Source organism: Cavia porcellus, unplaced genomic scaffold (assembly GCF_034190915.1).
Source record: "Cavia porcellus strain 051 isolate PalLab524CR breed Dunkin Hartley unplaced genomic scaffold, mCavPor4.1 scaffold_1, whole genome shotgun sequence".
In the NCBI taxonomy this organism is placed as follows: domain Eukaryota; kingdom Metazoa; phylum Chordata; class Mammalia; order Rodentia; family Caviidae; genus Cavia; species Cavia porcellus.
Window position 1 is genome coordinate 30,224,212 of NW_026947484.1, and position 25,828 is coordinate 30,250,039.

At 47.3% G+C, this 25,828-nt stretch overlaps 1 protein-coding gene across 1 annotated transcript; it reads right to left on the minus strand.

Moving 5' to 3' along the window:
* Positions 1-1,293: 1,293 nt before the first annotated feature.
* On the minus strand, positions 1,294-19,013 carry LOC100726021 (stereocilin). Its single transcript, XM_063232461.1, has 29 exons — positions 18,965-19,013; positions 17,879-18,793; positions 17,777-17,801; positions 15,796-17,050; positions 14,786-14,848; positions 14,597-14,707; positions 14,261-14,427; positions 13,940-14,126; positions 13,719-13,834; positions 13,324-13,456; positions 12,794-12,976; positions 12,470-12,508; positions 12,123-12,290; positions 11,984-12,043; positions 11,387-11,512; positions 11,081-11,139; positions 9,808-9,931; positions 9,584-9,696; positions 8,189-8,324; positions 7,595-7,791; positions 7,335-7,425; positions 7,000-7,156; positions 5,980-6,149; positions 4,703-4,858; positions 4,180-4,322; positions 3,857-4,005; positions 3,526-3,623; positions 3,292-3,439; positions 1,294-3,078 (listed from the first exon to the last, which is right to left on the minus strand). The coding sequence occupies exons 1-29, from the start codon at positions 19,011-19,013 to the stop codon at positions 2,993-2,995; spliced, it is 5,424 nt and encodes a 1,807-aa protein (XP_063088531.1). The 3' UTR covers positions 1,294-2,992.
* Positions 19,014-25,828: the final 6,815 nt, after the last annotated feature.

Genomic DNA, 25,828 nt, shown 5'->3' on the forward strand with positions numbered 1-25,828 from the left:
TGACTGAAGCAAGAGTGGCCCAAGACTGGCCAGGTGTTCAATATGAGGTTGCTCCTTACCTCTTTTATTCTCCATACCCACAAAAGCCCTTTTTCCTCTGTCTCCCAGTTCTTGTCTTGTCTTGATCCCTTTACCTCCTACCCTCAGGCACAACAATGAGAGGAGCTTCTTGATCTGGATGAGTGAGGAGGGTCATAAAAGGTCATCTCCATGGAGAAGGGTAGCAACGTGAAGAGAGTGTACAAAAGATTCTGCCAGAGCCTCAAAGATATTAGAGAGAGGTGTTTAGGGAATCTAGTAGAAGGAAATAAGAAAAACCAAAGAGCAGCTTAGGGCTATCACTGATCAACCAATTCAGGACATTTCCGATAGTAAACAGGATCACTGTTAATTAATCCAGGAAATGAGTATAAACAAGGATATACGGTCACTGTAAGAAAAGGGAGGTAAAATGTCCAAAATCTGAGGATTTAAATAAAACAAGTTGTCAGATAAAGCAAAGAAAGACTAACAGACAGCAAGCCAGTGCCAGGGATATGTGGTGTGGGATTGTGTGATACAGATAAGAAAAACATTTGAGTTTATGTCAATATCCTGCATGTTCATGTGTCTGAAGCAATATTCTAGTTCTTTCTTTTGGCAGGGGAGGGAGCTGAGATCAGGTCTCACTATGTAGCTCAGGCTGGCCTTGAACCCACTATGTAATACAAACTGGCCTTGAACTTACATCGATCCTCTTGCCTCAGCTTCCTAAGTCCTGGGATTACAGGCATGTGCCACCACTTCTGGTGTCCCCCAGTTCTAAATCAAGCAAGATAAGCCTTGACTATGAACTCTGACATTTCTGCTGAAGTATCAAGTTAAGACTTTAAGCTAAGAGTGAGAGACTAGGGAGGTGGAAGATAGAAGAGCTCAAATCCCAGAGTATATGGCTCTCCATGAGTGATTCAACTGAATCTGCAATTCTAAGCAGACCAGGTCTGCTATGTTCCATTCTACGTTAGAAATTGCCATAATCCCAGTTCTCACTGTACATTTTCATTTATGCGGTTCTGTTTTGAACTTTAAAAATAAAAAGAGAGAGACTTTAGGTTTTAGCCAAGAACATACAATTTTTGGCAACTAGTAGGTAACGTTTTCACCATGAGGGAGTATAGAAGTACTTTTTAAATTAGTGTCTTAGTTTCCTCATCTATAAAACTGAGATAAAATTTCCAAAGTTTTACATTGTCATGGGGAATAAATGAAATAACATAGGTAAAGTAAGAGATCTGCAGAAAGTCTCAGTGTTCACAGTATTATTTATTATTCTTGGTGGAAGGGTTTCCCTCTGTTCAGCATGTAAGAATCTCTCATGCCCATGTTCTTTCTGAAAGGTAAACAGGGTCCCTTTCCCCTATGTTGGATAGTGGTCTTCATGTCCACTGCTCCGGCAGATCCTCTGTCTCTCCATCTCTAGTAGTCATCTGCATGGTTAGGATAATTATCCATGAAACAAGAATGCCCTTCCTGTGCCTGCTCTTGCTTTTTCACTCAGATATCTATCAGTCTGGCTTTTTACTCTATTTTCACATTTCTCTGCTTTTTCCTATATGTTCCTCGTATAGCTAACAGAAGATTCTCTTGCCTCTTCCTGTTTCAGAGCTTGTACCCTCACTTTCTGTCTGCAAGGACCTACCAAAGTAGAGATAATGCATGTAGAACACAGTGAATAATTAATTTCTTTCTCAGTTCAGTTTACCACCTCTGTTTACTTCCCTGGGTCATTCTTACTGCATCACTCCTTCAAGTTCCTTTGCATGCATGATGACAGTAACAAGCTGTTTTCTCCCCAAAATCTCCAATATTTCTCATTTACATCCAGGTTTCTAATTCTAGACATATTACAGTTCCTGTGGATCTAGCTAAAGCCACATATCCGTGATTTTTTACTAATAGAATAGTTGTGGACTCCAGTGGGACAGCTGATCCAGGAGCATGGCTGGGAGTCCATGTGGAATGACCATTTAGGATTCTTCACTTGTCCATAACTTGGACCCAATTTTAGGCAGGAATGCACATCGCATTGCCCCTGCTAAACAAAGTAAGTTATAGAGGTTATAAATAAAGAAGGGGTTGTGGCTGGGGAGTGAGAAGGAATAGGCACTTTGAAACAGCCAGATTCATTGTGACTGAAGTCAAAGGAAAGATCTGTGAGTAGGTAGGAAGTCTCTCCCTCCAGCCCCCATCTCCTGTCTAGGACAGGCACTTCCCAAAGATACTGAAGAATTTGAGACTCCAAAATCATGGTGGGGCAGATGCTTCTGCCACAGGCAGTGTCTTCGACTCTCTTGGATCAACTGGGCAAGTCAGAGGTGAGATGCTAAGGGATTAGGGCTAGCAGAGTAGGTCTGTGGTGATTGAGTTATGACCGTGAGGGAGCCTTAGGAATGTAATAGAATTTGAAATGAAATTCAAGTTGGTGGGAAGGTGATTGGAAATGAGTTTCCAGAGCAGGAAAGTCAGTGCTAAAGAAACTCAGATTTGGGAAGCAAGGTTCTAGGATTAGAGATCAACTAATTGATTGCCTGAGAATGGTATCAGGAAAGAGGCAGGATATCCTTATCCTTTATCATCCTATCTACAACAAACATTAACTTCCTCTCTCACACTCAAGATATCCAGGCTTCTGACCCCTCTCATGGTGGCCAGGTATACTTGCCCTGGACCTGTCCCCCACTCCTGCCTCCACTCAAGTAGGGACGCCTTGCTATACTCCAGTTGTTTGTGTTATTTATACATAGCCTCCAGGAAACGAAAAGAAGCAGTGGGGTGATGTATGATGGAAGGAGACTTTAGGTGTGACATGCCAGAGAAGCCAGCTCTCAGGTGAGTGGCAAGCATCAGCATTTGCCCAGATTCCTCCTCAGCTCCTGAGAATAATTAGGATGCACTTTATTCATTATGATGTAAGGCTTCTCTCGACAGTGATCTCCCTCAGCTGTAGACAAGCTCACCGCAGGTGCCCAAGGAAGCTGATCAGTGCCAGGGCCCAGGCAGGTTGTGACCAGCACCGAGAGCAACAAGCTGAGCTTCGGCCTATAACAACACCAGGAATAGAAAGAACATCACAACTTTGTTCCCCAGAAGCCTTCGAAACTTTGAAACTAGTTCTCTACCTATGGACCCTTCACTCCAAGGATCTCCTTGTGGGGAAGGAGGCAGAAGTAAAGGCCAGACAGTGCCATGTTAGACCTGAGATTTCAGGTCAAGCCGGAGCTTAGATGGAGGGTCCAGCTGTTGGGAACTCACTCTGCCGTTCAGGAGTCTCTTTGCCCTCATGTTGGGCCCATACAACTGCTCGTCGCTGCTCAGGACTCAGAAGGGCCATTTGCTCAGGAGTGACAGCCGCAGCCTGGACACTGGTGAGACTGGACAGCTGGGTGGGGCTGAACACCACCTGGTGGTAGAGAAAAGAATCAATGCATCTATGTAGCCCCCTGGCTGTCCTGCAGTCACCCCAGGCCCCAGTCCATCAAATCTTACAGCAAATTTAGGAGCAGGGATGACAGAAATGGCAAGAGGGGTCAGGCCCTGGATCTGTCCCCGCAGCAGAGCTGAAAGAGCCAGGTCTGGGATCCCAGCTGTTGAAGAATGGAAGATGCATGCCATAGAGTAGCCTTTTACTGTCTTCAAACCTATAGATCTCTAAGTGCTCTCCCTACCACAGACCTTCCCTAACATGCCTCTAAGCCGTTACTTAAACACCTTTCAGACTTGCACTTTACGAGTCCAGGGCAGTCCTCCCCCTAAGTCTACCCATGCTATGGAAACCAAACCATGGCAACAGGTTCCAGCAGTGGCCCAGCCTCTCCACCTGCTATTGTGCCAATTTCAGTGAAGATCTCAGGCCCCCAGTTACTGACTGGGCCAAAGCCACCAGGCAGCACAAGAAGGTGGGCCAGAACTTCCAGCTGTTCCTCGGAGCACTGGAGATGCAGGCTGCCCAGGAACAGAGCTGCTTGGCTGTGGAAGAGTGGGAAGGAAGGGAGAAGTGAGCGTGGGGACTGAGGTTGTGTTAGTGTGACAGGGGAAGACAGGGCTTCAGATGCACTTCCTTCTCCCATGGGATGCCTCCCTCCCGATCCTCCCTCCCCGGGGAGCCCTCCTTCAGCACCCCCACAGCCCCCCACAAGTGACCTGAACTCCCAACTGCTGATATGCTGCAGCTCCTCTGGCCTCAGTCCACACAGCGTGTAGCCCAAGGCCGTCAGGTGAATGAAGTCCAGATGGCTGACATGCCGACCACTCTGCCGCAGGAAACTGGAGACCACGGCCCGGAGCTACAGAGGAGGTGGAGAGTGAGGACACAGGACAAAGAGAAAAGGACAAAGGACAAAGGAATTATTAGACTAGATGAGGAAGTGACCAGGGAGTGATGGGTGGTGCTGAATTCTATTCTTTCATTATTAGGATCAGAAGATAAAATAACCACAAAGACTGCCCCTATCCCTTTATAAAAGGAGAGAAAGAGGGAACTCCTCAGAAAAGAGGCAGGAGAGAATATTTTTATTCAAGACCTCAGAGTGAATAAACCACAGAGTCTCTAAGGTCACTGGTATGGTTATGAAGATAGAAATCTTTGGCCCTTGGCCAGCCACAGTTCTGAGTCTGTGGGATGGAAGCTCAGGGATCCTCAGAGAGGCAGGAGAGGAAATGTTACCTGGACCAAGCTCCAGCCATCTATCTGCCCCAGGGTGCTCAGCACTCCCCAGTCCACCAGGATCAGCTCCTGGAGCTCTCGCTCTCCTAGACCTATTAAGAGCCGGCCCAGCTGCAGAATCTGCTCAGGACGGAATCCTCGAGGGGAACCCCACAGCTGGGAGGAAAACAAGAACAAAGTGAATGGGAAAAGCACTGGACTAGGGTCAGAATGCTGGGTCTCAACCCGGCCTCTGACCTTAGCAGTGGAATTCTGAGCAAATCACTTGCCTTTCCTGTAGTTTTTCTCCACAGTAAAATGAAGACATTAGACAATAGTTCCCGTGACTAAAGGGTTATTGAAAGACCCTAGAATATCAGAAACACAAGCAAACTCCACTCCATAAATTCTGGACTTCTGTGTGTAACACACTCACTGACGCGCACGTTAAAAATGCAGATGCTGAGGCCCCCAAACCGAGATACTTAGCTGGCATTATACCCCAACACTAGTATTTTAAAAACCTGCTTCCCAGATGGTTTTGATACTGACAGTTGATAACTGCTTCTCTAGTCCCTCTATTATTTTTTAATTTTAAAAAGAAAAAAGCACAGAAAAATTAGAAATCAAGCAAACAAAACAAATATAACAACAAAAGTCACATGATGAAAACAGCAACAAAATATTGATACAGGAGTTCAAAATAGGATGATAAGAATTTAACAATGGTTGTTATATTACACATTGTTATCTTCAAAATAGTTGCTCAGGTTACCAGATATAGACATGCAAAATTGATCAAACAATATGATTTCCCTTTGAGCAGGTTCATTCCCTTTCACTATATTCATTGTAACTTGTGGATCTTACTTACTTTCAGTTTCTTATACTAGTAAGACAATGTGGTACTTACATATGTGAGTCTGATTTATTTCACTTATGAGTATGGTCTCTAGTTGCTTCCATTTACAGATAAATAAAACCCTTGAGTATATCCTTCTTTATAGCTGAGTAGTACTCCACTGAATAAAAATACCACATCTTTTTTATCCATTCCTCAATTAATGAGCATTTGGGTTGTTTCAAAAATCTGGCTATTACATAGTCCCTCTATTTGAGTACTAGCTCCATTTCCTCAATATTGATCCCCTCTGACCTACTTGTGATCCAAACTCTCCATTTTTATCTCGTTTTCCTGACTCTCTCCCAGCTTTCCATTCCCTTGTGTTCCATATCATGCCTAACCAACTGCCTCCTGTTTCCCCCCTCTAACTGCTAGTGGCTTCCCCATCCCTGACCTTCTTTGCCTTGCCCATGGCTGCCTGTAGTTCCTCAGGCCCAAGCCCCGGATCTGCTGCAAACAGTGCCAGGCAGTCCTCAAAGTCTGAGAGTTCCATGTCTGCAATCTGTGTGGCGGACCAGGCTGCTGGGAAGGTCCCTCGGATGTCTGCACAAGTTGGTACAGGCTCTGCACGGGGAAAGCAAGCACAGAGGGTCAGAGTAGTGTTAAAATATGCCCAGAGAGATGTCTGGAGATGGAACCTTTATAAGGTGGAGCAGTTTAAGCAGGGGTAGTTATAGAGTGAGATTTATAGGCTTTACAGCAGTGGGGGCAAACTTAAGGCACACATATTGTTTTTCTTTTAAGACAGAAGATGTTATTGTATGAGTTTTTTCTAAACTAAAACCTCAGTATTCAGGTTTAATTGCAATTCTAGCACTTTGCGATAAATAAATGGGTTTTAGGTTGCAGTTTGGGCACTCAATCTTTAAAAGGTTTGCCATCACTGGTTTAGAGGGTATCAGAAGAAGAAGGAAGCACTTGGAGAGGCCAAGACTATAATTTCATAGGTGGAAGACTGAGGAGGTTGCCCTTGTATTTTATGGCAGAGCTGAGTTAAAACCCAGGTCTCTGGACTCACAATGTCTCAATCCTTCTAAGGATCTTCCCAACAGAAAGCTCCCTGCTTAGCCAAAACAGAGCTGAGTCTATTGATAAGAGAACAAGAAAATAGAGTCCTGGGCTAAAAACCTAATGAAGATTCCTTGGTGTTAAGATATCAAGATGGACAAGATACCCTGGCAATCACCTCAAAAGCCCAGAGAGTAGAAGGTTTGTAGATTTGGTTAAAGGGTACATCATCGTTACAGAGCCCAGATTTCCACCACCTCAGTCCTGGTGTTCAAATCAAGGGCCTCATGCATGCTAGACTAACACTTGGCCACCAAGCTACACCACAGGCCAGACTTCTGAGAGCGTTATTTGATACTCTCCCCTGTACACTCTGCTGGATATCTGAGTATTGAGGTAGCCTCACCTGGAAGATCCTCAGCAGCTGGCCGAACAACCCCTGCTACCAGGGCTGCTTTCTTGGCAGCAAGCTGTGGTCTCCAACACAGCTTTCCAACTCTGCTCTGCTCCCAGCTCTGCTGCTTTTCTAGAAGCCGTTCCAGGGTCTCTGGGCTCAAAGCCTCCTGCATAAGAAAGTAGAAGGTTGGGGAGAGATCTGAATAGGGCAGGGCCAGCTGCTGCAGCTGTAGTTCCAAAACCTGCCTGTGTTTAGCAGTCTTCCCCAGACCCAGGTTGTATTTCCCGTGTCCTCCTCGGCCTGGGATTCATTGATCCCCTGTGCATTTACTCCCTCCATCTTACCCTGGGAATCAAGGAAATAGCCTCAGCAGACAGAGTAAATACTAGGCGTCCAGCTTGCTCTACTTCTTCCTGGCTCCACAGTTCTGGTTTCCTAAAGGACAGGAAGATGATCATATGCTGGGAGCTGAGGGAACCTTGAGAAGAAGAGAACAGAGCGGAAGTGGGGATTCAGGCTCCCAGGGACATTAAGCCATTGAAGGGGGCAGTCGAGGGACTGGGTATAGGAAAAGTTAGAATCTGAAGTTCCCAAAGGTCCATACCCAAGAGCGGGCTCCTGCAGCAGCAGCCGTCCCAGCTCTGCGGCAAATGTTTCTCCCAGGCAGAAGCCCTGCAGCTGAATGAGATGGGACAGCAGGATCGGTAGAGGGATCCGTCGTGTGCTGTCTGTACCCAGAAATCCAACCAAGGGGCCCAGTGTTTCCAGCACTTCCTGTGAGATCGGGGTCTCCTTTGGCACCTGGAAAGGGGCATCAGGTCTTAAGACAGTGCAACTCTAACTCAGTGTACCAAATTCCTGGAAATTCTTTCTCTGCTGCCTCCAGTTTAACAACCTAGGATGTTATCTTTGTTCACTTTCTTAAATAGTGAATGAACTCAGATAAGAGTAAGGCAGAAAGACTAAAAGGCAGGATCCAATGGATTTCTCAGGCCCCTGTAGGAAGGACAGGAATCATAAAGCAGGTTATTGAGAAACAGAATCCAGGGGCAGATCTAGAGGCTAGAGGCCCTTATAGGTAGGAAACACGTTTGTCCGCAAGAAGGGGCTTGGGCCTGGGAGACAGGCAAAGATCCCTGTCCGAGGGTCATGCACTGCCAAGGGCAGCAGCTGTGAGTCCAGCAGGGTGGGCTCTTACCAGGTTCTGCAGTGCCCTCTCTGCCAGCGCTGCCTGGTGGACACGGGTCAGTGTCAGCAGCTGCTCTGGAGCTCCTTGTACCAGCTCTACCACCAACATAATGGATTCATTGGACAGTCTGTCCATCAGCGGGATCCTGGTACAGTAATTGGACAGCAGGGACACTCAGTCACAACTCAGCCAAGTTGAGAATGGCCCTCAGAACCTCACATTCCCCTGACAAGATGTAACACAAGATCAAGTGCTGTGACCCTGGGCTGGCACTGATACTAAGCAGCCCTGAGCTACTTATCACCACTTGATTGAAAGGAAAGAACAAAGAGAGTAACATACTTAAAGTGTTCTGAAAAGAAATAAACTATCTTATCTGATGTAATGGACTCAGAAGCCCCAAATACTAGGTACCATTAAATTTTTCTTATCCTGCTTTCTGTGTAACTTGTGGTCCAGGATTTTTCTCTTCCTGTAGGCAATTAGATTTCTCCTAATCTAAATTATCTCAGAGAACAAAAATATTTAAATTGATTTGAATGACATTAGCAAAACAAAACCCTTTGGCCCACAAATCTGACATCATGCAGTCTATTCAGGGTTGTCAATTCTGGAACTGGGCCAAACTGTACAAGAGCCAAAATCTGTACCTATAAAAACGTAAGGATGGAGTGATCTGCTTCTAACCATCTCCAAATCCCCCAGAAGACTGCAACCCTTGCCTTGTTCACCTCTGACTTGTGACTCAAAGGAAATGGGAAAGGGGGGGGGGGTTAAAGTGAGAAAAGAGACACATAAATGAGACATCATGAACTCCTAGACTCTCTGGGATGGAGAAGCCTTAAATTTTCTCTTTCTCCAACCCATACTTGAATCTGCTGTACAACACTGCTGCAATGGGTCCATTTCCTTAGGCTTGGATAGCTCCAGGGATTAGGAACTCACTACCTCCATTTTTTTCACATTGTACAAAAATTTGATTTTAACTCAATCTTGCCTCATGTAACCAATACTGTCTATTTGGTAGGCTCTTGGGGATTTAAATGCATTTATCATGTTTTTCATGATTTTCTCTTCATTCACTCCTCTGAACACACCGAACACAGCATTCTAAGTAAACTACAGTCCACTATGGAGGAAGTGGACCACTACCTCCCTTTTTTCATACTGTATCTCTATTAATGTGGCCTAGGTTACATGAAGATTACTTAGCAGGCCACAGCAGCATCACCACCCTCTGGGGTCTTGTGTTGGAGTCATTTGAATAGAAGCCCCTGCTTTGGGCTATGAATGATGTCCAGGAACCACGAGACCGAGAAATGCTTCTGTTGGGTACTTCCTAAGTGCAGGTCTACTCTCACTTGAGCTTAATGAGGATCCAGTATCTCTGGGTATAGCATTTACGGTAAATCCAGGAGTAGTTTGGTGTCAAGCCCGCTCAGTTCTGGCCCCAGTGTGTTCAATTCTGGCTCTGGCATTGTCATCCTCCGCCATAGTTCTGCCCAGATGCAGGCCCTCTGTAGGACAGGGTGGGGAAGCAGGTCAGGACTGAGCTGAGCAGGTGGTAGGGTTCTGCACTCAGGGTCCTGGCCTCCTGGCTCCCACTCATGCCCAAGTCCCCCGCTCACCAGGCTCCCTCGGACCCCAGTAGGCAGTTGGTAAAGCATGTGTACCACTTCCAGGAAATCTGCCACTGAGCTGATCTGTTGCAGAAACTCGCAGGTCATGCCTGCTGCCAGGTTGCCTAGACCCCTGTGGGTGTGTGAGTGGACAGATGGCTGAGCCTGGCTGCTCCTTGATATCAGCCTGTGCAGCACAAGGACATGCTCATTTCTGGTCATTTACAGTTTGAGGGCTGTTTATACATAGACAATCTCATTGGCTTCCCAGACATTACTGACTATCAGAGAAGAAAACAGATTCACACAGGTCTACTGACATTCCAATTTCAACCTGCTAGAAGCATGGTAAACTGGGCCTAGGGCCATGTCTTCAGATTCTAAAGCCTCTGGTTCATTTACAAGTAAGTATAAGTAAGATGATACTTATTTTTATTTTTGCTTGACCAGTGGCTCTGAAGTCCCCTTAAATTAAACTAACAGCAAATATCTACTCAGAGTTTATACTGAGAAAACACTATGTTAGATATCTGGGGTGTGTGTGTATGTGTGTGTGTGTGTGTGTGTGTGTGTGTGTGTGTGTGTGTGCTGGGAATTAAACCCAGGACCTTGGGAGTGGTTAGCAAGCACTCTGCTAATGAGATACATCCCATCTCTATTTTACTTTTTATTTTGGCTTATGGTCTTACAGAGTTACCTACATTGGCCTCAAACTTGTGATTTCCATGCCTCAGCCGTAAGTAACTGAGATTACAGGTATATATCATCGGACCTAGTTTATATAGAATATCTTACATGTCTTATCTCATTTAATCTTCACAGTGACTACCTATGAGCTAAGTGCCCTAGTCTCATTGTACAGAAAAGAAAACTGAGGCGTAGGTTAAACGATTTGCCCAAGAGCACAAGTAGGTGCCAGGACAGGGACCTGAACACAGATCTTCTGAGTCTCTAAGCTCTAATCAATGTGGGTCTGGCACTGTAGAGAGGCAGGAAGGAGGGCAAGGGGGAGGCAAGCCAGGGGAATCATGATGAGGCTGAGACTATGCATTATCTGTGTCCCCTGTGGCATATTACATGGTACATCGCACATGGTCAACACTCAGTAAATGTTAGCTGGTGCTCAGTGTGCGGCTCAGTAGCAGATCCTTTGCTCTGCTTTCATGAAGCCCTGAGTTCAATCCCAGCACCACCACACACACACACACACACACACACACACACACACACACACACACACACACACGTCAATTAAATTGACTGTTCAACCCAAGTTACTCACTGAAGATTCCTGAGGGTCAGGTTGGTGGGTACCTGCATCTTCTTCCAGAGAAACTGTGCCTAAAATAGAAAGAAGAGCCACTTCCCAGCAGAGATACTAACCGCAAGACCTGATCCTTGGACTCAGCCCTGCCTCTCTACTCTGTCCCATCAGATGTTATTTTCCCAGTGCCTGTTCTCACTGAGAGGTTGAGGGGGGGGGCACCATGAGGGCTTCTAGGGAACAAGCACCACATTGGGCCAGGGGTGGGTAAAGGAGGTAGACGAGGTTGAGAGGGATCTCTGAGAGACGAAGTAAGATAATTACCTGCTGCTCAGACCAGGGAAGATCCCGGTAGCGCCTCCGGTTTGCCAGAAGGGCTGCAGCATCCAGCTGTAGCAGCTTTAATGGGAGCAGGGGAAGCAGGCAGTCTGGCCAAATGGTGGGCGTGGGCTGCTGGCAGTGACAGGTGTGACAGTATAGGGACAGATGAGAGGTTCTGCACTCAGCCCTTGGAGAAGGGGACCCATGGGAGCAGAAAGGGACCAAAAACTAGGTTAGGGTGGAATGGCATTTGCCACCTTAGCAATGGACACCTAAGTTCCTTCACACTGAAGGCCACTGTGGTTAAGTTGCTGCTAGTTAGAAACCTGATGAATTTGTATCCCTTAGCTTTACTGAGCCTTGATTGCTTCACATGACAATGGAGGAGATTTCTCAGGCCCTTCTGGCTTTGACATTGTGGGGCAGTGCAGTCCATGCTGTCCTGCATCTGGGACTGGAGGGAGCTGCTAATATCTAGGTGGGCACAGAGCTAACCTACACTTTCAGGGCCACTGCAGGGCAGTTTATAAGGCAACACTAGCCAGATGAACCTGTCTCAGAACATGGAGAGGAGCTCGGTTGGGAGATTTCATACATTACCTGACCGGGGACACACGCAGCAGCACCCACACCAGTGGTACTCTTAACACCATCTTTCACCTGCATGAGATTCGGTGGTGTGTGTGTTTGTGTGTGTGGATGTGGGTAAGGCAATGGAAGGCTTCTGCCTCTCTCATACCCGAAAGGTCTGCAGTAGCGCTGCAGTCTGGCAGGCTGAGAGGCGCGACAGTTCAGGAACCAGGCAGGAGCAGGCCCCGACCAGAACTCGCCGAGGGATGGCCTGCAATGTCTGGGGGCTGAGGCCGGGCAGCAGAGGGTGCAAGGAACAGAGTTCCTCCAAGGACAGCTGAGGGGCAGGAGAGACAAGAGACCCGAAGAGGAGGAGCTAGGTGGGGGGGAAGGAATAATCACAGGGCAACAGAGCAAAGGAAAGGGGAACTGAGCGGGAGGAGAGGGTAGGTGCAAGAACCAGGAGAACAAGGGTCACAGACCTCCGGGGGATGTCAGAAAGTTGCTGCCACTCACATCATGCCTAGGGAGGAGCCGTCCAAGCAGCAGGGCAGCCTGGGATGGGATGGGAAAGGAAACAACAGCTCTCAAGTCCCAGAAACCGAGTTCCAAGCAAGTCCTTAGGGCCTGCCCTGTGAAACACCCAACTCCCTCTCCAGCATCCCCAGTGACCAGCCTGACTCAGGGTGCTGCTTAACCAGGGGAACAAGGGAAACCTCTTTGGGACAGGGTTCACCTCTTGTGCTCACCAAGCAGAAGCAGGGGCTGATAGTGTCCCTAAATGTGACTGCCTGGACTGGGGCTCTAGGAAGTGTATGCCAGGGAATGAGACAGACTCACCTGGGCAGGTGTGACGCTGGTTCCCTGAAGGGCAGGCAGCATAGCCCTAAGCTGGGGCTCTGACAGCTCTTGTAGGAAACGGAGGCCTAGCTGGGGGAAGAGAGGGGCCCATACCCGCAGTTCTAGGGGGCTTAGCACCGCTCCTCCAGATGAGCGTAACACACCTAAAAGTTCATACGCCACCTGTAACCAGAGAAGGTTTGGGAGTGGGGGGAAAAACAGCTAAAACTTGGACCTTCTCTCTAATCCCACAACAATTTCCCCAAGCCTGGGTAAGGATTTGGAGCCAGGGATGGAAGCAGCACACTAGATCAAGATGGCAAAGGGTATGTTTGGAACATCACACAACAGATAGGGTAAGGCCAGGAAGGTGTGATAACAAGAATGACCATAGAATAAGGAATGGAAGTTGCAGAGGTGGGTCTGGGGTTGGCACCACTGTGCTTAAGCCTGGGTTGACACAATTGGGCTGCTCAGAGTCCCGGGGGACCCTGAAGTCTTGCAGGCAAGGCCTGAGCCAAGGAGCTCACCCGTCCTTCTGGGCTGAGGTTCCCATTGGCCGCACACTCCAACAGCCCACGTTCTACTGGCCCCATTGGGTCACTCAAGGGCACCAGGCTTTGTAGCTCCTCAGGGCTCAGGAAACAGGCAAGGGACCCAAGCCTGGGGAGGGCATGAAGCTGGCCTTCACATGGTCACTGGGGCTAGTGTTAAGTCAGGGACTATGTGGGTACATTGGAGTAGGCATTCTGATTCCTAACCAAATGGAGGCTCTATATAGACCTCTCTCCTGAAGCCCTGCACCACCTGGGGCCATTACCTACTTGTCCCTTCCTCCTTGGGAGACTAATCCACTAGCGCAGCCATACCTATATCTCTGATCTTTCCCATTCTGGCTTTGATCATTGATCCCACAACCACTCACCTGCGGACCTGCTCCTCACCATCCTGGACACTCTGGTTTACCAGGCTACGGAGCACGTGCCGGGCATGCCCTGGCCCAAGACCTGCCGCTGGCCAGCTATCCTCCAGGGCCTGGATCTGAGGTGGGGAGGGTCACCTTGTGCTGGAGTCTGTGGGATACTTATAGGGAGGGGCCTGCAAGGAGTCATACCACCTGCAGACAAACGAAGATGATTCTCATACCTGGTGAGGGCTGAGCTGTAGGAAGTTCTCCAGGGGGAGGTGGGGGAGCAGGGGAAGCACTGCCCACAGCAGCTCCTGGGGCCAGGCAGGTACTTCCCCAAACAGCTCAGGGGCCACCAGTCGCTTTGCCAGGGCCTCCTTCTGTTCAGGCTTCATTCCTGAGCTGTGGTCTCGGATGGCAGCCAGGCTAGAGAGAGTAATGGGTCTTACCCTTTGCTTTGTTCCAGCTCTTCCTGGTTTAGTAGAGAGGGGCCCTGGAAGAGTCTGATGAAGGTAGATGGTTCTCCTGACCCTGACAGGAACGGAAGGAGTGATGCTTACACACTGTCATTGGCCAGCAGGGATGGTGGGAAGCGCATCAGGTCAGAGACAGCCAAGAAGGGGATGAGTGGTGACAGATCTATGAAAAGCTGGGAGGTGAGGCGTGGGTACCGCTGGAGCAGCAGAGCTGTTAAGCGACCCATGGCCTGCTCCTCGGATGGCGGTACCTGTAGGGGCACAGGAATGATCGTGAGCTCTGGAGACACTCAGTGGCCTTGCCACTTCCTTCCTGGTGTTGCTCCTCCCACTAAGGAAAGCCCTCTGCACACTCGATTCCAGGCACCTTCAATCCCCAGAAGCCCCTCCACCCTCGCATCTCTCACCCTCTATGCCCACCTGAAGCTGGGCCCAGGAACGATGCATGAGTGTCAGGAAGCCCTGCGCAGCTTCCATCTCTGCTGAAAGCACTAATTGCTGCAGATTTTCTGGGGGCATGTGCAGGTATGCCTGGGAATAGGAGGTCATGGTGGGAAGAGACTTCAAGCCAAGGCTGTCACCCAGCCCACTTGGGTGACCCTCTGTTACCTGTACAAGAATCTGCAGGGCCCAAACACTCTTCTCCCTCTGGAGTAGATCCCACAGCACAGGCTGGCAGAGGAGAAAGACAAGATGCCAAGAGAGCTATTTCCACTATCTTACTGCAGCTTCCCAAGAACTGCAACTTAACTCATGGGGATGTGTCCTTCGCTGAAGCTAATATGCGCCTCTCCTTGGATATGAAGCCCCTTTAGGTCAGGAACCTGTAGCTACCTACACCTCAATCTTCTCCCATGCCAGAGCCACAGCTGGCTCAACAAACACTTGTAGACCTGAACCAAATTACTGCAAGTCCATCTAATTCCATTTCGGTGAACCCAGGCCTACAAAAAGTGGCCCTAACAAGGAATCTGTACATCTGTACATTCCCAACAGAACCGAGCAAGTGTCTTGGTACTCAGTGAATGAGTTATGGTATTCAGCATATTTTAAGCTCCTTCCCTGTACAAAGAAGAACATGAAGTCCAGAAAGCTATTTATCCAAATTCACACCAATTTATGGCATATTTGAACTTAAACAAAGTCTTCTGATTTGTAGTCCCCTCTGAATCTTTTCCTTTTTTGGTTCTACCTTACCTTCTGATACTCTGCCAGCCCCAGTTCTCACTTGCTAGGACAAGAATCTGAGCCCTTTAACTTGATTCCCCTTCCTTTCTAGAGCAGAAAGGGGGAGAATCTAAGAGCACAAAAGAATAATAAGATCATTTACTTCATGTTTACGTATTATGCCCTGCATTAAGCCTACAGTATGTATTGTGTCATTAATTCTTACAACCACCTCAAAAAATCGGTCCTGTTACTAGCCTCAGCTTATAACAAAGAAGAAAAAAATACTGCCCATAGAGGCTAAATAACTTGTACCAGACTGATCACAGAATTGAAATGTGAACCCAAGTTTGTGAGACCCTAGAGCCAGGTGCTTGCATCACTCTAAGCATCATCCCCCTGCCTCTCATTGGTCAATCCCCCACGGGCTTCTGCCTAGGAAGATCACTTACACTGAAGCAGGACAAGAGCTCCATCTTGCTTCTACCAGAGCTGAGGCTGACCATGGGTTCAAAACCTGCTGGAGTGGGCTCTTCTTGCTCTAGGAACTCCCCGACTGTCCGAAGCACACTGCGCCGGCCCTCTGGGCGGAAGGCATCCCAGAAGGAGCAGTTGTCAGGGAGACTGGAGAGCAGCAGGGCCTGACCCAGCATGCCCTGGGCTTCAGTCCCTCCAGCCCATGGGCCCAGAAGGAAGGTCAGCAGGCGTAGAAAATAGTGCAGGCGTGTGGAGTGGGCAAGGGCTGGCACTAAGGACTGGCAGCGTGGCAGCTGGGACAACATACCCAGCAGGAAGGGGGCAGGGGCCAGGCAGAGTGGAGATGGCCCAAGGGGTGGCAGAGAAGGCAGAAGAGGAGCCAGCAGCCCTTCTAGAAAGCAAGTGTCATTCCCTCCACGACTTATCCTGCACTGGCCTGCCAGCCAAGGCCAGAAGGGCACCAGGGCCTCATACATGGTGTCATTGGCACAGACCATCAGCAGGAAGCTGCCTCCATCTGGGCAGCGTTCCCCACAGGGTCCAGTGTGGCAGGGTGGGAAGGCAGTGGCATCTGGAGTAGGGCCCCGGCACACGTGCTGAACCCAGGCCTGGTTGCTGGGGGGCACAGCCTGTAGACTCGCCTCTACACACAGCCGCTCAGCCCACAGAGTTTCATTCTCCAAGAAGCATCCCCAGAAGGTCTCCGGAGTGAGGGGCACAGGGACCAGGTCATCGGGGCAGTTGGTAGGAGGTGGGAGAAGGCCAGCACAGAGCTGCTTTACCAGGCGGCGGTTAGGGCCAGACAGGGCTGAGAAGGAGAGGTTGCTACAGATTGCATCCAGAAACTGACTGGGAAACTGGTCATGGCAAGCCTGCAGCCAGCTCTGGGCGCCTGGTACCCATGAGACTGCATACCATACTGCAGTCTGGCAAACAGCAGCAATGCTAGGAGGGGGTTGTGGGGTGGCAGGCCTGGCGTGCTGGCAGAGCAGGTGGATGGAGAAGTTAGAGATGCTGTTGTAGGGTAGTGCTGGTCCTGTGTGGTTCGCGCAGAGGGCCTCCACAGAGATGGCTCGCCGTCGGCGAGGCCTGGTGTGAGCTGAGGGCTGGGAAGTCCTGGGCAGAGGCACACCAGTGCTCAGGCAGTGGAGGAGGGCAGGAGGTGGAGGTGGTGATCCAGACAGAAACCCCAGTGCCTGCACATCCCAGGAGAGATTGTGCCGGATGCCCCTGGGTGCAGAGGGAGGAACAGGCAGGATTGGTCAGTTCACACTTCCTCTAGCTGAACATTCTGACCCTGGCTAAGAGCCCTGCAGGGCATGTGGCAAGCACAGCCTACTCCAGGTGAGGCTCCTGAGAGTGCAGGTGCTACTGGTGTAAATGCTGAAACAGGATCAAAGGAGAGAGATCTGTGCCACCAAGGCTCAAAACTGCCTAGGAGGAACGCTGGTTGGAGTTCTGGCTGCCCCAGTCTGTCCACCTGGCCACCTCATTTCTCTCTCTTTTTTCCTAGCTGGTTTTAGATCATTTAAACACAACCCTTGTTTGGCCTCATATCAGGAAATCTGCCTGGCAATTGTATATGTCTGCTCCGATTCTGTTGTGCTGAGTTAGTGAGAGGGTAGAGGAACCCAGTCTTGCTGGGCGGGTTTTTTTCCCTACACTCCATCTTTTATCGACTAACATTAATTAAGCACTATGTGGCAGGCACCATTCTAAAGAGTTTACTCATAGAGCAACAACTCATTTGATCCCTTGCAACTCTACAGTAGTTACTATTACCGTCCTTATTTCACATACAGGAAAGGGGGACACAGAATATGAAGCATGTCTAAGGGCATGAGTCACACCCAAAGCCCCCAAGCCAAGCTCCTCTCATCAGTTCTCTCCTCAGCCTTCACTCCCAGCTGCAGACTTCCCAGCCCCACTCTCTCAGAACTGCTCTCGGCTGCTTACCATAAGAGCAGCTGCTGCAGGTTTCCTAGGAGGGAAAAGGCAAGGAAGAGGCTATCACCCTTCTTGCCCTGCCACCTCCCAGCCCCAGCCCAAATCACTCACCTCCATGGCACTGCCCATTGGCATCAGGCTCTGGCTGGCCCATGATGGAAAAGACCTCATCTTGCAGGGAGTGTGTGACACGGAGCAGCCCCTCCTGGAAGGCAGTGTAGAGGGGGGCCCCCACTGTGCGCAGCAGACCCCCCCAAAGAGCATCCTCAGAGCCCAGCTCCCCAGGCGGGGTAAGCAAGCCCAACAGACCCTGCAAAAGGTGAGGAACTGGCTCCCTCCCCTCGAAATCTGTGGCATTGATGGGATCCATACTGGGCTGCACCTGCACCAGGGCCTGCCAGCGGGTGCCCTCTAACAGCAGCAGCAGAGAAGGCAACCAGTCAGCAGCTAGCACGCAGTCAGAAGGCCCATCACGGGTGCATGGGGGCCTCGCAGGGGCTGGGGGCCCCCCAGGAACTAAAGCTCCCAGCAGCACCTCCACAAGTCCTCCCAGAACACCTGCCTGGTGTACCAGGAAGTCCCGGGGAGTCTGCTCCTGTCCCAGCAGTGCCAGCACATCCCCCAGTAACCCTAGCATTGGCTCCCAGTCCGGACTACCTCTTAGTGTCACTAAGAAATCATGGAAACGCAGGGCAGGGGGCTGGAGAGGTGGGGGCTCTCCCACTGGCCCCTCCCCCATCCTCCCAGGCTCAAAAGGAGAAGAAATGTTGGCCAGGAATGCGGAGAACCTTGACTGGCTGAAGGAACCCTGGGGAGCCTGGTCCATAGTGGAGAGGAATGACTTCAGGAGGGAAAGATCAGAGTCCAGGGACTGAGGTTCCAAATGGGACAGAATCACTGTAAGAAGAGAAACCCGGAGATCATTGAAGGGGAAGAACCTAGAATCCAAAGACAAGATTGCTCCTGAGCGCACTTCCCACCTGGATCTAAAGGGGAGGGAGGGTGAGCCAAGCCCTTTTCTCTGGCCTGCAGTAAGTCATGGCCTGCTTTCTTAATCTGCACTGTCACCCATAGCATCAGTCTCTGCCCCTCTTCCTGTCCTTTAGCCTTTATCTAACTGTTTAACCTACACATTCTTACCTCTCTTTTCCAGCAATCCTCCCCCTCAACCCCAGCCCTGCTCACTGTTCCTCTCACCGGTGCAGGACAGCAGCAGCAGCAGAAAGGGCCGGAGGCTCAGAGCCATGTTTCCGGGGCAGCACTGGTACTGGAGGTGGATTCTAGCTATTCTCACCTCCTGTGGGACAGCAGGGTGAAGGCAGGGCACTGCAGGCAGCTTGAGGCTCCACTGACACTATAGCGTGGTCTTTCAGGAAACAATATCTGTAACCTGACAGCAGGTTTGTCACCTGAGCCACTGAATACTTGATCCTTTGGCTCTGGGGAAGGGTGTGCTTCTGAGAGAGGGACAAACGATAGGGAACTGGAGGTGGGAGGGGAAGCTGGAAGGACTAAGACAGCTTAGTTATGATCTTGGGTTGCAAAAAGTAGACAGACAAAAGTATGAAAAATTAGAGACCAGGAATGTCATCCAGGATGTAACTTAATTATGGTATATCAATTTGAATGGATTAAGAAGAGTGTAGCAGATTAGTGAAGCACATTTCCATGTGTGTCTGAGAATGATTAACATGCAGGCCAGCAAACCAGGGTGGGGACCACTCATCCCAGTAGGCTTATAGCCTGATGGGATAAAAGAGAAAAGGGGGAAGTGTCCACGTTTTGGAAGAGCTCTAATTATTGCCTTTGCCTTTGGACATGGGTCTCCAGTTTCTTCAGCCTTCTAAAGCAGACTTGCACAGGCACCTCTGAAGTGAGCTTCTAAGGCTTTGATCTTGGACTAGTGCCACATCCTAGATCATCCTTATTCTGAAGCTTGTATCTTTTTGGATTTAATCTTTCAGGTCAGTGATGGTGAATGTACAGCATGCCTGCCACAGCTGACAGTCTCTTATTGAAAGCTCTAAAAGGTTCACCATCATGGACTGGGTCATTTGGCTCTCAATGTGCAGATGACCATTGTAGACTCTCCTGCCTCTGACCCTACAGACAGCTATTATGGACTCTCCTGCCTCAAATCCTGTAAGCCACCTAGTAAATCCCCTTGAATAATTATACATATATTTCCCACTGATGCTGTTTCTCTAGGGAACCCTAACTAATATGAAGTTTGGTACCAGGAGTGGTTCTTGAGAATCTTGTAAGGATGGATTTTTCCAATCATTATAGCAGTTCTAGAGTTGCTTCTGTATTTCAGTGAGGCCTAACATCTCCGTGATCTCTTCTTCTTCTGATATATACAGAATACTGATAGTTTGTGATGTGAAGTTTCTAAATACACTACATAGATCCATTTGATGTCCTAAATCACCACTTGTGAAGTACAAGGAATTTAGTGATACTTTTGAACATCTTTGGAAAAGGAATGTAATGCTGATTGATTGCACTAAGGATCTCTGGGAAAAAATTACTAAGAAAACAGTGGGCTTCAGGCATGAAGCAACAATCTAAAGGCATCTGAGTATTTTCCGAAGGAGAATCTTCTCACCTTTCCCCAGAGGGCTGAAGTTGTTGAAGATCAGTGACAAGCCCTCATAATGCATTTGGCTGAATTATGGTGAAAGTTTCCTCAACTTTCATGAATGGTATCTGCAGTGAAAGTGAGGGCACTGCTTAGAAAAGATTGGGATCATATAAATTGGGATGGAGATGTTTGAGAGGAACTTGAGGAGGCTGGGGACATTGAACTGCTAAATTCAGATGAGATTATTTTGCCAGAGAAAGTGGTTTCCCCAATAAAAGTAGCAACCCAGAGGTGTGTGCACCCCCATACCTTGTGTGTTGGCCTCTCCACTTATACCTGAGTGTTGCTCGTAGAAACAGTAATGAACTTCCCTGATGCAGTTACCAAGTAAGACAATGTTGATGCTCCTACCTTCATCACCTACTTTTGACTCTAGGCCTATCTAACCTCAAATCTCAGAAAACTCCTAAAGGTGAAGCATGAGGAAGCATGCTTCACTCTCAAAGAACTTGAGTTTTCTGACTCTTATAAGCTGAATTCTGGGAAATGGGTATAGGAATGGATTTTAAGTGTGGGCTAATGTTGGAAGAAACAAACATGATCAGGCTGAATTTCAGGATATGGGCCCATGAAGAAGAGATTATGAATTTAATGTTGTGGCTCTGGGAGTTTAAAAAGGCATTAGAAGTTTACTTGCTTGGTTGGATGAGACATGGATCAAACATGGCTCACTGTGAGTGAACTTCAGATGTCTGAATTCCTTGGCTTTCTATTGAAAAGGGTATCCAAGAGCTCTGGGAAATGAGAACACTGATATGGATTTGCCAGGTGAAACCTTCTCCATCCTGGCAGGTTCCAGAAAATGTACCATTCACTAATGCTTTAAGAAACAGATTTGAGGCTGGTCATGATGGTGTATACCTGTGACTCCAGCACTCAGGAGGCTGACGCAAGAGGATTGCCATGAATTCAAGGCCAGACTACAAGTCATTCAAGGCCAACCTAACCCCACCTAATGAGACACTGCCTCAAACAAAAAAACACACCAAAACAAAACAAAAAAAAACCCGATTTGTGAGGGAAACATTTTACAAGAATTGCTCTTCTCTGTATGCCAGACCTCACAGTGGGAATTGTAGTTCAGACTCAGTTCAGACATTAAATGCAATAGGCATTATTGGATTGCAGAGTGTCAGGGGCCAAGTGGCATCACTCAACTGCCTAAGGTAAAGTGGGTATACTTACCATAATGGATGGCAGAAATAAAGCAGTGATCAGAATTGTCTGACATGTACAGACCTATTATGTTAGCTAATTAATTATGTTTTTCCCAGAAACCTATTAAATTTTTACTGGACTTATGCAAGCAGTAAAATTTTAGAGCAAATGAACAAAAAGCTACTTGAAACTGCAACTAAAAAGAATCATGGCTCCTCAACCAATTCCCAGACTTGAGCCAGTTTACAGCCCCAGAACTTCTCAAATGAAGGGGAGGACTTCCGGGAAGATGGGGAAGCAGTAAGCAGCAGAGAAAACAGCCTCTCAGAAAGTCCCTGTCCAAACCCTAGAATATAGAAGCCTGAGGAAGACAAAAAGAAAGAAGTGGGTCCCCTGGACCAGGAATAATCTGAAGTACAACTGGAAGCCCACAGAAAGAGTAAAAAGAAAACTCCATGTAAGAAAGTGATATCTGGCAGCGCCTTTGCCCTGAGATGGGACTCACTGCCCAAGAGAAGCTGTTCGAATGTGGGGATGAATGGTCATGGTGAGGTGACAGCTGGTGACCAGGGAGGCCTCTGCAGAGAAATGAGGCAATGGAGGGAGTGGCAGATGTGGAGGACTCAGTTCTCCTGCAGGGAGAGAGCAGTTAGCCAGGAGCCATTTTAGAGACAGACTGGATAAGACCAGAACTCAGAACTGCTGCCGGCTTCCTTTGCAGCTCCTACACGGGCACAGAAATTGCCCGTGGAAATTGCTTGGACTGTGGCAAGTCCAATGAGTCTGGTCTCAGGGCAGGCCTGCTGAGGTTAACCACTTCTCCACCATAAAGCAGCTGTTCGTTTGCTGCGACAGATCAGCAGGATTCGGAACTCTGTCTCCACAGGTTGTCTAGTAGTGAACCAGAGAGAACCCCAGAAGTGGACTGTTTGTTTTTCTTTTTCTTCTCCTCCTTCACTGTATTTATATGAATGTGAAAGTGGTTCCTAACATCTGTGTGGGTGTGATTCTATTCTGTTGTTCCCTTTATCTTCTCAGTCTCTCTTTTCCTTCAGTCTCCTGCACCAGTTTCCCCAAGCTGGCAGGATCCCCTTTTGTCCTCCAACCTTACTTCTAATCTCTTTCTCTTCTTCCACTTCTCCATTTTCTTCTTAATCCATTTTAAATTTGAACCCTTGGGGACAAAATTGACATATTACATGCTTATATATTGTATATAATTATCTGGTTTATTTTACATCTTGTTATATAATCACAAATCTAGTTCATGTGGCTAAAAGTTGCAAATTAAGGGTTAGCTCAGTTTGTTGTTTTCTAGGCTGTGCTATTGATACCACTATAGACAAAATGACATAACTGTTTTAAACAGTTGTTGGTCTTGGTATCACATGACTGAGATTAACTAAGGGTCACCAAAAATACTGTGGTACAATGCCAAAGAACCAGGGACTAGGCCAAACAAGCAACAGTTTCTCATCTACAACATACAGAAGAGGTAAGACCTTCCAACAAGCTCAAAACCCAAAAACCAGCCACACCTGGAAGATGCCTCAGAGAATTAATCATCACCTAAGGAGCCTCAATACTACATATAAAGCAACTCACCATAGGCAATTTACAAGCATCATCCCAGGAATTAAACTAAAAAAGAGAGAAAATAAAATGAGAAGACAGTTAAGCAAAAATGCAGTCCCAGATATCCAGTTCGTCAAAGGCAAATCCAGCACGTAATGAGGTAGGACAACCTGAAAGCCCCCCACCAGGTCTCTCTGAGGTGGAAACAAACAAAGCAATTGAATGAGGGTCTGGAAAAATGAAATCAGAAATAATCTCTCAAATAATTATGGAGATTACCAAAACATACACCATGCTTAGCAATGTTAGAGCAGAGAAAGACAAAAAAAAAAATAGATGCACTTAAGAAAATTGCAGATCGGCATAGAAAAGAAATGGAATCCATAAAGCAGATTCAAGCAGATATCCAGGAGAATAAAAACTCCACTGAAAATATTCAAAGCAGATTAGGTCAATGTGAGGACAGGATCTCAGATATTAAAGATAGGCTTACAGTTGACAACTAGGAAAAGAAAGATTCCCCCGAAATAGCAAGGGATCATGAGAAATCAACCTATGAGCTGCTAGGTGAGACAAAGAAGACTAACTTAAGATTAATTGGAGTCGATGAACAAGCAGGAGATACCACAAATGACATTATAAAAATATTCACAGACATCATGACAGAAAACTTTCCTGGTAGAGAAAAAGAATTTGACATATAGATAAATGAGGCATATAGAACTCCAACTAGCAATGATCAAATGAAGGGAAGTCTGGGTTTCATTGAGATAGGACCCTGGTACACTAACAAAACATTGTACTTTCATTCTCTCATCCTTCCCCAAGGGAACCTAAAACCTTTTACCAGAGTAACCACACATTGAGGAGAAGGAAATTATATATTTTGGAAATACTGGACACTGGTTTTGAACTAACACTAATTACAGAAGATCTCAAGCAGCATATGCCATCCAGTAGAAGTGTAGACCCATGGATGTCAGGTAATCGATGGAATTTTAGCCAAGTGAATCTAGTATGTTCCTAAAAAAAACCTATGGTTATATCTCTGATTGTATAATTGGGATAAATATATTAATACATGAAAGAATTGCCCTATTGGTGACTCATAGTATGAGGGCTACTATGGTGGGAAAGGCCAAATGGAAGCTGTTAAGAGTTGCTTCTACCTGGAAAATTATAAATTAAGAACAGTGTCATATCCCTGGAGGGATTATAGAAACTAGTGCCACCACTGAGGATTTGATATGTTGGTTCCCATCATATACTCATTTAATTTTCCTATTTGGCCTGTGTAGAAGATGGGTAGATCCTGGGTAGATTAAGGTAAGCTTAATCAACTGATGACTCCAACTGTAGCTATATAGCTACTCTACCAAATGTCATTTCTGCATTGAGCATATTATCATGTCTCCTTTATCCTAGTATGTAACTATTGACGTGGCAATACCTTTTTATCCATACCTGTTCATAAGGGCCACCAAAAGTAATTGGTTTTCAACTGGAAAGGCCACCAATACACCTTTACTTTAGGAATATATGAACTGTATTTCTGTGCCACTGTGTAGTTGGCAAGTATTTTGGTAATCTTCCCCTTCTACAAGAAATTATACTACTTCATTATATTGATAACATCATCATGATTGGACCAAGTGGGTAAGATTTAGCAACAACTTTGTATTTGTTGGTAAAACATTTGCATGTCAGAGGATAGTAAATAAATCCAGCTACAATTCAAGGATCTGATCTGATGGTACATTTCACTTGGGACAAAAAAACAGTGAGATATGTGATTATATACTGATTCATGGGCTGCAAACAATGATTGGTCTGGGAAGTCAAGGAGCTGGAAGGAACATGGCTGGAAAATCAATGGCAAACACATTTTGAGAGGAGATACTGGATAGACCTTTCTGTATGGTGAATGTGAAGATACTTGTATTCCAGGTAAATGCTCACTAAAGGTGACCTCAGCAGAAGAGAGCTTTATCAATTCATGAACAAAACGGCCATAGTGGTAGGGATGGAGATTATGCATGGGCTCTGAAACAAGGACTTCCACTCACCCCCGGCTGTAGCCTCTATTGAATGTCCAATCTGCCAGCAGCAGAAACCATTCCTGAGTTCCTGACACAGCACTATTCCCTTGGGTATCAGCCTGCAGTGTGATGGAAAGGGCAGCAATTTACTCTTACAGAAATGTACACTTATTCCAGAGATGGATTTGCCTTCTCTGCACAGAATGCTTCTGTCAAAAATACTATCCATGACTTATAGAATGACTCATCCACATCATATTTCACATAGCATTACTACTGATAATAAATGCACTTCACAACCAAAGACATGCAGCAATCAAGGCCCAGAAAAGTGATGTGACTCGCCCAAAGTAGAACCATGAGCTGTTAGTCCATTTCCTTGTGTAGCAAATCAGCACAACATTCATTTTAGCAATTAGCAACTGGCTTTTGATCCTCTTCTCATTGATTAGAGGATGACCTCTAGTTTTCAAGGCTTAGTCTCTTTGTGTCTACAAAGCCATCATAATGGGATGACTCAGTCCAAACTCTAATGTGAAAAAAGACGTACAATGTTCCATTAGTAGAGCTGTCATTCAGTCTTAACAATTACTGGGACTTCCTTGCCCTTATTCCTACCCCACAGTTGGGTCACATTCTTGAGCA